This window comes from Pholis gunnellus (assembly GCF_910591455.1).
Source record: "Pholis gunnellus genome assembly, chromosome: 2".
NCBI lineage: Eukaryota > Metazoa > Chordata > Actinopteri > Perciformes > Pholidae > Pholis > Pholis gunnellus.
Genome location: NC_136536.1, coordinates 740688 through 754200, shown reverse-complemented (window position 1 = coordinate 754200; position 13513 = coordinate 740688). Strand labels below are relative to the sequence as shown.

General features: G+C 41.0%; 1 protein-coding gene across 1 annotated transcript; it reads right to left on the bottom strand.

Moving 5' to 3' along the window:
• Nucleotides 1-3143: 3143 nt before the first annotated feature.
• On the bottom strand, nucleotides 3144-12133 carry gpr37l1b (G protein-coupled receptor 37 like 1b; the record flags this gene model as incomplete). The annotated part of the gene is made up of 4 exons (XM_079169132.1): nucleotides 3144-3317; nucleotides 4014-4385; nucleotides 5612-5953; nucleotides 11438-12133. 4 exons carry the CDS (start codon nucleotides 12131-12133, stop codon nucleotides 3144-3146), a joined length of 1584 nt encoding a protein of 527 aa, XP_079025258.1.
• Between the last annotated feature and the right edge of the window lie 1380 nt (nucleotides 12134-13513).

The following is a 13513-nucleotide window of genomic DNA, read 5'->3' as shown; positions in this document are numbered from 1 at the left end:
TTTATCTCGTAAAGTATCAGAGATGTACAATAACTTTAAATGGTAACGTTGGTATTGTCCACCCTGGACTCTTTGTTTCCTCTTGTTTCTGTCTCAGTGACTCAGGACTGTTGTAATCCGGCCCAGTATTGAAGGAGAACTCTGAAGGTAAACTCATCATTTACGTCCACTAAGTTAGCTTCTCGTTACCACTGACAGACTCAGACTCTTATTGTAATTGTCTGAACTGAACAGATTCTTTCTGTTTGTTATTGTGTCTAAAACAGAGAAGTCTCGTTCTGAGGGGGAAGAGTGACGTCAGAGTTTGTTGAGTTGGAGAACACAGAGAGCGGCTTATTATCTCACATATTTTAGATGTTACGGCTGAAATATTTACATGAGATGCCAGTTGTTAGAACGAGACTTCTCCTTTAGAGAGACTTCTTAAGACACAATAACAAACAGAACGCTAACGGTTTCATTTCTCTGTAGTTTCAGACACTTATAATATTAACAACCAGTTCATTTAGTGATAGAGAAGTGATGACATCACAGCTCGGTGAGTGTCTGCAGCCTTCTCCTTCAACACCGGGCCGGTTTAAAACACTGTAAAGTGAAGAAACACAGGACAGACTCTTCAGATGGTTGGACCTTCCTTGCCCAAATGCACCTTGGGACTTGTAGTTGACTTCTCCTTTAGTTTTTACGTCCACATGCTTCTTTTACCTTTTACTTTTTTATCAAAGAACCAGATATTTTTAGAGTTTCATGCCATTGATGCCCATTGACGGTGATCATAAAACCTTCATTCCATCAATAAGCTTCCCAGACAGCTGCAGTTTAAATTACACAACTTTATTGATAAATGTCCAACGCTACATCCGGTTGGTTTACGTCTCGTTCACAAGACAAAAACAACCCGCAGAGACACAAATACAAGACGGAGGATAATTAGTTTTGTGTGGACTGTCCCTTTATTAAAGAGTTATGGACGAGTAGCCAGGCTCTTAATGTCAACGTTGTTCACATTGATGATGAACTCAAACACACCAGCAGGACTTAAGTTATTATGTCTCGTTCCTTTTGTCAAGTTATTGTTTAAAAACAAACATATTCAGCATATTCTCTAAATAGGAACCCAAATAAAAACACGATGACTGTCAAAGTGCTGGATACCGAATATAAACCAGCTGTATTCATATTGTTGTTATTGTTATTATTTATGGAGACAGAAGCGACTTCAAACGATGGTGTTTTGGTCAAATCCACGGCAACATTTGGGATTTTACTTCTTCTCCGTTTATTACAAGAGTTCACCTTCACATGATCGTTCAACTGTTTTAATAAAAACACAGCGGCTCATATCCTGTTGATATGTTTATAGAAGAAGGTAAATCAATTTAATTTCCATTTTTACGGTTAAGATTATTAATAATATGGATAATAAATTGAAACCAAAAGGGAGAATAATAATATATTTATTTTGCATTATAATGAATAAAATCATGAAAGATACTTAAACCTTAAACATTTTTTTAGCTTCTATTGGCTGGTGATTCCAAACTATATTCAAACTAACATGTGATTTATTTATTTTGTTCTGTTTCTTACAAGCTAACCATTAAAACGTGTCCACGTGTCATCTCTAGACAATAACACCAGCAGATATTTATGGCACTAAACATCTGCTAGTTTGCGCTCGAGCACAGATGAAGTCTGATTGAATTTGTCCGTGTTCGGTCGGTAGTTGATGAAGATGAACTCCTCTAGCTTTGGGTTGCAGAGTGAAGGTAGAGTTAGTCGCTGCTGATGACACTAAGGCACAGTCGGCTCTCACACACATTTATATGGATTTAACTTTGTGACACTGAACATTACAAAGACATTAACAATCTGGTGACATAAAGAAATGACTATCTCACTTCCCTTCATATAAAGAAGTCATTAGTTACAGCATTAAAATAAGCTAAATTCAAATCTTCTGTTTGTTCTAGTCGTTTGAGTTTGATGTTTCTGAGTGAAAGAAATATTAATACAACTTCCTACATAGTTTAACTTCCTGTACAAAGAGACTGAGTCCTGTTCGATTACCCCCGTCCTTCACGTTCTTCCCTTTTAAAAACATTCATGAAGCCACACGTTCTTCACAAAAACACAGAAGTTGTTGGAAAAAAAAACCTTTCACCACAACCTGCACAGCTGCTTCAGTGTTAGCCAGCAGATAAAAGACGTGTCGGTCGATTGCATGGAACTAAAAAGGAGTAGAATGTACATTCCCGCTCAAATCAACGTAGCAGGATGTGTGTGTGTGTGTGTGTGTGTGTGTGTGTGTGTGTGCCATGCGACCGTTGTCGCAGGATAACTTCTGTATAAACTAAACAGACTTTCTGAGGTTTCACGGTAACGATACGAAGCACAGAAAGCCAACTTAATGCTTCATCAACACTCTTGTCACAGCGTAAGAAAGCACATCATGCACACTCTGTAACCAGTGTAGCATTAAAGCATGGCGGGATTAGCAAGCTCGCGAGCTAGTTAACTAGCTTACAGCTAGCTGGTTAGCCAGCTAGCAGCAATGCTGGGTCCAACGGTTAGTCCGCCTCACCCCTCATCGCTCCGGAGAAGGATTAGCTAGATAGCTCACCAGCGTACGGCTGGCTAGTGAACTAGCTAGCTATGTCCACCGTGCTCTGATGCTATACTGGTTAAATGAGCCAAACAATAGGCTGGTGGCCAACACTGTACGCTCTTCTTCTCAGCCAGTTAGGTTTGATAGTCGTCACTAACTTCCCCATTAAACACATGAAAGCTTCAGACCAACTGAAGAAGACATCCAGCATTTTCACATCAAACGTTATAACAGCAGGAAGTGTGAGGGGAGAGTCCGTTCGGCGAGTCCTGAAACAGCTGGTTGTGCAAGTACAGCAACTTTTCTACCATTACTACGGATTAAACTTCACTTCCTGCACAGACAGGAAGCTGGAGGGAGGAACACTGTGTCCATAGAGGAATGTCATACAAATGGAAACTCTGGAGAGGAAGATGAAGAAAAGATGATTGTTGAGGAGAGAGGAAACTGGTGGGTTAATGAAAACTAATGAAGGAAGAGAAACGGTAAAAAAAGAAGAGATAATGGATTGATAGATAAAGAGGGACCAGTCGCTCTAGCTTGAGATGGACAAGATGGCCGACGTGTCTTTAGCCTTGTCGAAGAAGATGGACGTCTCATTGGCTGCCTTCAGTTTGACCTGGGCGGAGCTTGGCGAGCCCTGGGCTCTGGTTGGCTGACACTCCTGACAGCAGCAGCAGCAGCAGTCCATGAAGGCCTGACCGAGAGCCTGAAACACGACGACACGCAGGTCAGTGATCAAACAACAACGGTACCGTTAGCTTCTCAATGCTAGCTCATGCTATGTTCAAACTACGAGCGTCAAAGCTACAAAACAGCTCAGCTTGTCCAGCGACATTGGCGCGTTGACGTAGTTTCTTTGTTAATTAGCACTGTGTATTGGTGAACATGTTGACGATCTCAGCAACACACCTTAGTACAGACTGAATATAAAAAGTGGACGTCTTCATGGTGACGTCTCTCATTGGTTTGAGGATGTTTTGAAGCCTCTAGTTCAGCGTTTTGTCTGTCACCATCTTGTTTTTTTTTGCAACCAGTGAACAGGAAGTGACCACATCTGGACTGAGGAGGAGTGACGTAGAGACGCCGTATACGTCTCTGGTAGAGACCTGTCAATCACTGTGTAGCCCCGCCCCTAAAGCATCCCCTGCTTTATGGTCTGTTTGACTCTAAATGGACCATCATTTACTAAATGAACATCATGCTGTATTGAAGAAGACTTGAAACTAGAGATTGAGACCATAAACTCATGTTTACAATGTTTACTGAGGTAATAAATCAAGAGAGAAGTAGAGTCATTTTCTCATAGACTTCTATACAACCAGAGGAGTCGCCCCCTGGTGGACATTAGAGAGAATGCAGCTTTAACACACCACCAGAGGATTCGTGACATTTCCTGACCTACCTTGCACAGACACAGCAACAGCACCGGCGTCACCGACGACTTGAAGAACAACAGGAAGTGATGCAGCAGCGCCAGCATGGCGGCCGTGTCCTCGGAGATGCTGATGTGCGTGTAGGCCAGCGTGATGTTGCAGACGTGCTCGGGCAGAGCGCAGACGCCGTAAACCACCGCCAGCGCCAGCAGCGTGCAGTTCAGCTGCCGCTCCACCGCCTGGTGCTGCTGCCGCTTCTGATTGGAGGAGCGGTCGTCGTGGTTACGCTGCTTCTGGGCGGAGCTTGAGTCGCTGTTGACGTTGCGGGTGGCCATCTGACAGAGGACGGTGAAGAGGATGGGGAGGCAGAAGTAGCAGCCGAAATACCACCACATCCGTCCCTGAAGCAGAGGACGGTAATCTGATTACTTTACCACGAATACTTTGTACTTTCTGGTTCTTTCTGGTTCTGTGTTGTACTTTTTGACCATGAAGTAATCTGACCTAAATTTAACTTCCATATTTAGGAGCTGTGGTTGAAATTTGACCTTTTTTATAATTATTTTCACAACTTTTTTTAAAGTCAACAGTGAGTTTTCATGCTCAAATTAACGCGCACACAATATTCTGGTTTCATCATTATTCCTGAAAAGAGAATATTCCTACTAAGCTGTTCACATGGATGATGAAAGAGAATATTCCACTAATGATCCCGTGAACACGCATCGATGAATAATCTGATTACGGTCCAGAGTTCTCAGCCTCCCTCTCTCGTCGGCGTGATATTTGTGAGTTTTCTAAAAACCTGTTAGTGTTTCATAACATTTAAAAGCTTTGTGTTTTTTCATAATCTCTCCTCACAGAGCCGACTGGAAACAAGCAATTCAACATATTTCTATCACCTAAAATGACTAATTTGCCTCAGAGAGTTTTACAGAAGAAAGAATGATCCTAAAACATGAAGAGTATCAACACATCACACGTTTCTATCTGAAAATGATCCATTCTCAATAAGATCAGATGTATGTGACCATATCAAGTTCACAATATTATCATATTTAAAATAGTAACACTGGAATATTAGTGTTCATGTAGACGTAGTCAGCAGCTGTGTTTCCATTCAGTCATCACACACATTTTAATCAAACACGAGCTAAAAATAGAAATGGGACTGTAATGCATTTCCATTAACTGGTTTCAAGCAAATAAATGATGGTAGTTTGGTCAGAAGTTGACGGTAGAGGCAACTCTTCACTATCTACCAATAAAGAGAGGAGAAGAAGAAGAAGTGGAGGATGTGAACCAGAAACAGACGTTCAGATTGAATAGTTCTTAATGTCTCATGTTGTCTGGAGACAAAGACAATATCAATATATATAAAGAAAGACTTTAATTAAACGGATGAATAGATCAGAAACACAAGCAGTCCGACTATCCAGATCATCTAAACCTCCTCGATCTCAGAGTGAATTTAGTTTCACATGAAGGCTGAGGCAGTGGATTTAAAACCCAGGATCTGAGTTTTAATAGAGATTCAATAGAGATTTAACAGAGATTTAACAGAGATTTAACAGAGAGAAAAGATTTATATGTGAATTCATATCGTCCCGTCGGGCTGCGTCCTCACCTGGTGATACCTGAGCAGCAGGGAGTGGAGGGAGTCGGGCAGGTAGAGGGACAGAGGGGAGGACGGGGTGACGGTGCAGGAGTCCACCAGACGACCCGAGGACGGGGACACGGCCCGGCTTAGCTGCCACAGGAAGATCTCGGGGCTGGACAGAGTCAGAGCGCCGAACCACACCAGCAGCAGCTTCAGCAGCACCGCACCACAGCGCTCCACCCGCCGGGCCTTCAGCGGGGACGAGGAGGAGGAAGAGGAGGAAGAGGAGGAGGAAGAGGAGGTGGCGGCGAGGAACCGGTCGATGCCCAGAGCGCACAGAGTGAAGGAGGTGATGCCCAGAGACACGGCCTGCAGAGGGACGGAGCAGGTCAGAGAGTTTTATCAAAGGAGACCGTTGTTTCAAACTGAAATGAGATTCATTTGAGAAATATTCCATATGTGTTGGAAATATTTCATTTCAGAACTACGAGAAGCATGTGAACTTGGTCAGCTTCAGGACCAATGGAGTGCTAACTGGTGTTAGCATTAGCATCAGGTAGCTTTATCCCCTCCGTTGGCATCTACAGGCATGTTAACTTAAGACTCGCTATGTTCATGGTGGAGGTGTATTTAAAGAGGAAACAGGATGTAATATGGTCCAACTTTGCAACACACACAAGTTTCTCTTGTTGTTTTCATGAAAATCATCTTGGGGAAGCAATAAATTGAGAAGTTTATTGAACTTGGAAGTTGCTTGATCGTCACGTTAACTTACATGGTATAAAATGTCACATCTCTGCACGAAAGATTTTTTTTAAATAAGACGAGAGTTTGTCGAGCAGGCAGTCCTGGTTTAAAGGGCTACAGTAGTAAACTATTTAACATGTAAAGGTCATTCCTCAAAGTTCAACATCAGCACAGAAACATCTTTATAAATGTCATTTTGTAATTCAGACCAAAAGTTCCACGTTCAGTATTTTTCCTGTAAAAGTTCTCCAGTGATCACATGATCGGATCTCACCTCTACGCATTTCTATGCAAATAAACACACACCTTTTTTTAAATAAATGAAAACACATATATATATATATATATATACATATATATATATATATACTGTATATATATAAAGTATATATATACATACAGGACTGTCTCAGAAAATTAGAATATTGTGATAATCCCCATACGTGTGATTTAGTTTACTGAACCAAGCTGAGTGTTTTTCAAGGCTCAGGAAACCCTTGCAGGTGTTTTGAGTTAATTAGACGATTCAAGTGATTAGTTGAATACCCTACTAGTATACTTTTACATGATATTCTAATATTTAGAGATAGGATATTTGAGTTTTCTTAAGCTGTAAGCCATAATCAGCAATATTAAAAGAATAAAAGGCTTGCAATATTTCAGTTGATTTGTAATGAATCCAGAATGCATGACATTTTTGTTTTTTTAATTGCATTACACAAAATAAAGAACTTTATCACAATATTCTAATTTTCTGAGACAGTCCTGTGTATATATATATATATATATATATATATATATATATATGACATGAAACATCACTTCATGAATATCATTTCTGTTTTTGCAAAGATCAAGTGTGATGTGATGAGAGACAGAAATGCACTTCCTGTTTCAGATCTACAGGAAATTAAAAGGAGAAGAAGAAACCAGTCTTTGGTTTTTTTATAATTTCCAGCAGACCAGATATAGGAAGTGCATTTCTGTCTCTGGCCGGTTAAAAACTACAACACGTTAAGTCTTTGCAAAAACAGAAATGATATTCATGAAGTGATGTCTCATGTCATATATATATATATATATATATATATATATATATATATATATATTTTCATTTATTTAAAAAAAGGTCCAACAATTTCCTAAAATGTCATGATTATATTTACATACCACAAGTCTTTAATCCTTTTAATCGTTTTAATGAATCCTTAAATTACAAACCTACAAACTTGACTTAACCGTTTTATTAGACTTCGTGAGTAAAGAGTCAATATTAACCACGATGGATAAATTATCTCTGTTTCCAACATCAAGAAGGAAATTCTTCTGCTAAATCAAATATAATTTATGTTAATTTAATGGCTGTGTGTTACGGCCCTTTAGCTTTAATCTGTGTGCTTTTACAAAGTTAACATGAAGACATTTCCACACACACACACTGGGAAATACCCAGTTCTACTTTGACTTATAAAGACACATGTGATATTTGCCATCAGATGTTCCAGATGGATATCTGTTTCATCGCTGCATGTTCAGTATGTAGAGAGGATGTGTTTAGCCTAGCTTAGCACAAAGACTGTTAGCTCCATCCGAACATTAAAGGAACTCCTCAGACTAATCTCGTCCGTTCAGTTCTGCTGAGACGGAGAGAAACTCTCCTCTGAAGACTGAAGACCTCTAATATGGCCGCCAGAGACACTGGGTCACAAATCATACAAACACAGTTTCACCCCAAATGTGTTCCTGTCAAACCACGGAAGCAGCAGCAGGACGTTCCAGCAGTCATAGTAACAGGTCACCATGGAGACTGACTCTCGGTTAGAAAAAAACTGCTTCAGTCTCTGCTGTGGGAGGCTAGTTCGTTATGCCTCTGGCCTAGTGATGGTGATAATAGATGTGATGGTGATAATAGATGTGATGGTGGTAATGGTAGTGATGGTGATAATAGATGTGATGGTGGTAATGGTAGTGATGGTGATAATGGTAGTGATGGTGATAATGGTAGTGATGGTGATAATGGAAGTGATGGTGATAATGGTAGTGATGGTGATAATGGTAGTGATGGTGATAATGGTAGTGATGGTGATAATGGTAGTGATGGTGATAATAGATGTGATGGTGATAATGGTAGTGATGGTGATAATGGTAGTGATGGTGATAATAGATGTGATGGTGGTAATGGTAGTGATGGTGATAATGGTAGTGATGGTGATAATGGAAGTGATGGTGATAATGGTAGTGATGGTGATAATGGTAGTGATGGTGATAATGGTAGTGATGGTGATAATAGATGTGATGGTGATAATAGATGTGATGGTGGTAATGGTAGTGATGGTGATAATGCTAGTGATGGTGATAATGGTAGTGATGGTGATAATGGTAGTGATGGTGATAATGGAAGTGATGGTGATAATAGATGTGATGGTGATAATAGATGTGATGGTGGTAATGGTAGTGATGGTGATAATGCTAATGATGGTGATAATGGTAGTGATGGTGATAATGGTAGTGATGGTGATAATAGATGTGATGGTGATAATAGATGTGATGGTGATAATGGATGTGATGGTGATAATGGTAGTGATGGTGATAATGGTAGTGATGGTGATAATAGATGTGATGGTGATAATAGATGTGATGGTGATAATAGATGTGATGGTGATAATGGAAGTGATGGTGATAATGGTAGTGATGGTGATAATAGATGTGATGGTGATAATAGATGTGATGGTGATAATGGAAGTGATGGTGATAATAGATGTGATGGTGATAATGGAAGTGATGGTGACAATGGTAGTGATGGTGATAATGGTAGTGATGGTGATAATAGATGTGATGGTGATAATAGATGTGATGGTGGTAATAGATGTGATGGTGATAATGGATGTGATGGTGATAATGGTAGTGATGGTGATAATGGTAGTGATGGTGATAATAGATGTGATGGTGATAATAGATGTGATGGTGATAATAGATGTGATGGTGATAATGGAAGTGATGGTGATAATGGTAGTGATGGTGATAATAGATGTGATGGTGATAATAGATGTGATAGTGATAATGGATGTGATGGTGATAATGGATGTGATGGTGATAATGGAAGTGATGGTGATAATAGATGTGATGGTGATAATGGAAGTGATGGTGACAATGGTAGTGATGGTGATAATGGTAGTGATGGTGATAATGGATGTGATGGTGATAATGGTAGTGATGGTGATAATGGTAGTGATGGTGATAATGGTAGTGATGGTGATAATAGATGTGATGGTGATAATGGTAGTGATGGTGATAATGGTAGTGATGGTGATAATAGATGTGATGGTGGTAATGGTAGTGATGGTGATAATGGTAGTGATGGTGATAATGGAAGTGATGGTGATAATGGTAGTGATGGTGATAATGGTAGTGATGGTGATAATGGTAGTGATGGTGATAATAGATGTGATGGTGATAATAGATGTGATGGTGGTAATGGTAGTGATGGTGATAATGCTAGTGATGGTGATAATGGTAGTGATGGTGATAATGGTAGTGATGGTGATAATGGAAGTGATGGTGATAATAGATGTGATGGTGATAATAGATGTGATGGTGGTAATGGTAGTGATGGTGATAATGCTAATGATGGTGATAATGGTAGTGATGGTGATAATGGTAGTGATGGTGATAATAGATGTGATGGTGATAATAGATGTGATGGTGATAATGGATGTGATGGTGATAATGGTAGTGATGGTGATAATGGTAGTGATGGTGATAATAGATGTGATGGTGATAATAGATGTGATGGTGATAATAGATGTGATGGTGATAATGGAAGTGATGGTGATAATGGTAGTGATGGTGATAATAGATGTGATGGTGATAATAGATGTGATGGTGATAATGGAAGTGATGGTGATAATAGATGTGATGGTGATAATGGAAGTGATGGTGACAATGGTAGTGATGGTGATAATGGTAGTGATGGTGATAATAGATGTGATGGTGATAATAGATGTGATGGTGGTAATAGATGTGATGGTGATAATGGATGTGATGGTGATAATGGTAGTGATGGTGATAATGGTAGTGATGGTGATAATAGATGTGATGGTGATAATAGATGTGATGGTGATAATAGATGTGATGGTGATAATGGAAGTGATGGTGATAATGGTAGTGATGGTGATAATAGATGTGATGGTGATAATAGATGTGATGGTGATAATGGATGTGATGGTGATAATGGATGTGATGGTGATAATAGATGTGATGGTGATAATGGAAGTGATGGTGATAATGGTAGTGATGGTGATAATAGATGTGATGGTGATAATAGATGTGATGGTGATAATGGAAGTGATGGTGACAATGGTAGTGATGGTGACAATGGTAGTGATGGTGATAATGGTGGTGATGGTGATAATGGTGGTGATGGTGATAATAGATGTGATGGTGATAATGGAAGTGATGGTGATAATGGATGTGATGGTGATAATGGAAGTGATGGTGATAATGGTAGTGATGGTGATAATAGATGTGATGGTGATAATGGAAGTGATGGTGACAATGGTAGTGATGGTGACAATGGTAGTGATGGTGATAATGGTGGTGATGGTGATAATGGTGGTGATGGTGATAATAGATGTGATGGTGATAATGGAAGTGATGGTGATAATGGTAGTGATGGTGATAATAGATGTGATGGTGATAATGGAAGTGATGGTGACAATGGTAGTGATGGTGATAATGGTGGTGATGGTGATAATAGATGTGATGGTGATAATGGAAGTGATGGTGACAATGGTAGTGATGGTGATAATGTTAGTGTGGTGATGATGTGGTATCTAATGACCTCCTGACCTTTAAAACAAACGTTTCACCTGTATGCAAAATCACTAAAGTCCAACAACCAGTTCATCACAAAGATGAACATCTTCAAGCTCCTCAGAGGATGAACCCTTTCTGTTTTCAACAATTGATGAACTTTCCTCTGGAGCCACCAGGACAAATCACATCAACACATTTAAAGTATTTATACCACAAAAACACAAAGATCTCTCTCAACCAATCTCACTGACTTCTTCTCTCCCCTCCTACTTCCACACAAGCTCCACCCACCTCCATATACGGCACCATACGGCAGGTGATGTCGCCCAGGATCCTCCTATGGGAGAGCTGGTTGAGGACCACCACGGGGAGGCAGAGCACCAGCACCAGGAAGTCCCAGAACGCCATGCTGGCCAGCAGGTAGTTCCAGGCGGACCTCATGTAGTAGTTGTTCCAGACGACACACATGACCGCCATATTTCCCACCACGCCCACCGCCAGCACCAGGCCGGCCAGGAAGAGGACCGCGTAGGCCGAGTACGAGCTGTCCGCCAACGGGTAGAAGGGATTGAAGAGTCCTGGAGGGTCGCGGTCGGAGCTGGAGGCGTTTCCGTGGAGATTGGCATCATCACCGCTCCCTGTTCCTACTTTTGTGCCGTTGTCGAACTCAGTGGCCTGCGGCGCTGTCACCGAGTCGTTCTCGAAGGACTGGCTGAAGGTGGACTGTTGCTCCTCCTCGTCGGTGCCGCGGGCCAGGCGGCGGCGGTTCCTGTCCACGTCCAGATCCAGCATCTCGGGGGGTGGTCGGCTCTGGTTGGGGGCGTCCCCGGTCCCGAGCTGCTTGGTGATCCAAAGGCGTTCCAATTTGACGGGGGAGGACGGCTGGTCGAGCGCGTCGCTCTGACCATCGTGTTGCCCGACGCTCTTTGCGTCCGTGAACAGCAGCGGCAGGTTCAGACACAACCACAGACCAACAGACGGGACCATGATGAAGACTTTAAACGTGAAAAAGACGGCAGATTCAAATCAGAACTGCTTAAGATTGGTTGTTTTCCTGCTTAATTGTACAGAATTCGGTGCTGAGCATCAATCAAATTCCAGAAAATGTTTCCAAAAAAGTCCCAAAACTAGAAAACAAAACAACCAAACTGATGATGCCAAAAATCTCCGAAACCTTTCAGTAAGACGCAGGTTTGTTTCAGAGCTCCTGGAAAGTGATGAAAAGACGATTCCAGGAAAATATTTGGTTTAATTCTGCAAAAGTTTCATCAAGTTTCCAAATGATGAAGAAACGTTGACGTTTGTCAAGACGTCCACTGGATTTTTAATAAGTTTGTAGTCCAGATAAGATGAAGGTCTCCTCTTCTCTTCTCAGACTTGTGTTTTTTAAACTCCTAATACTCCTTTTAAAGTTTCCCACTTTAAAACTAGACTCTGTTTGTCCCGTCCATTAGTAATCCAAACAGGCGTTGGAGCTCCAGGAGGAGGAGGAGGGGGCAGGGTGACGGTCCGTGTCCGTGTCGGGGCTGCTGTGTCTGGGCTGCAGGCAGCAGAGAGACTGGGCGTCCTGGAGCTCTGAGAGTCTCTGGGAACAAGCAGCCCTCTGCAGTCTGGTTGGATGGAGCCTTTGTCAGGACACACACACACACACACACACATAAACACACACACGCACACACACACACACACACACACACACACACACACACACTGACAGGCCTACGAACACAAGCATACTAACAAGGTTGGCTCGCACTCAAATACACACATTTGTCTGCACAATCATGCATGCATTCTTTTTGCACTTTTGTCTCTCGCTTTCTCTCTTTCACACACACACATGCACAAACACTCAAAACACACACACATTTAAACACACTCTCAGTTCTGCTGCCCCCTGGTGGTCTCGTGGTGGTTTCACTCCAACTGGGCCCACTGATCCGACTCATATACTGATGAAGTGTGTGTGTGTGTGTGTGTGTGTGTGTGTGTGTGTGTGTGTGTGTGTGTGTGTGTGTGTGTGTTTATGTGTGTGTGTGTGTGTGAGAGAACCAATTGAACCAACTTCACAGTGAGAACCTTTTTTTCAGACTTTGGCTAATCTTTACTTTCTGCTGTTGAAGGGTGTGAATTCTATTCAGTGTGTCACCTTTATAAAGGTATTATATATTATAAAGGTATTATATATTATGAAGGTATTATATATTATAAAGGTATTATATATTATAAAGGTATTATATATTATAAAGGTATTATATATTATAAAGGTATTATATATTATAAAGGTATTATATATTATAAAGGTATTATATATTATAAAGGTATTATAACACAGTTCAGCTCAAAGTGTTTCACAGACGACTGGCG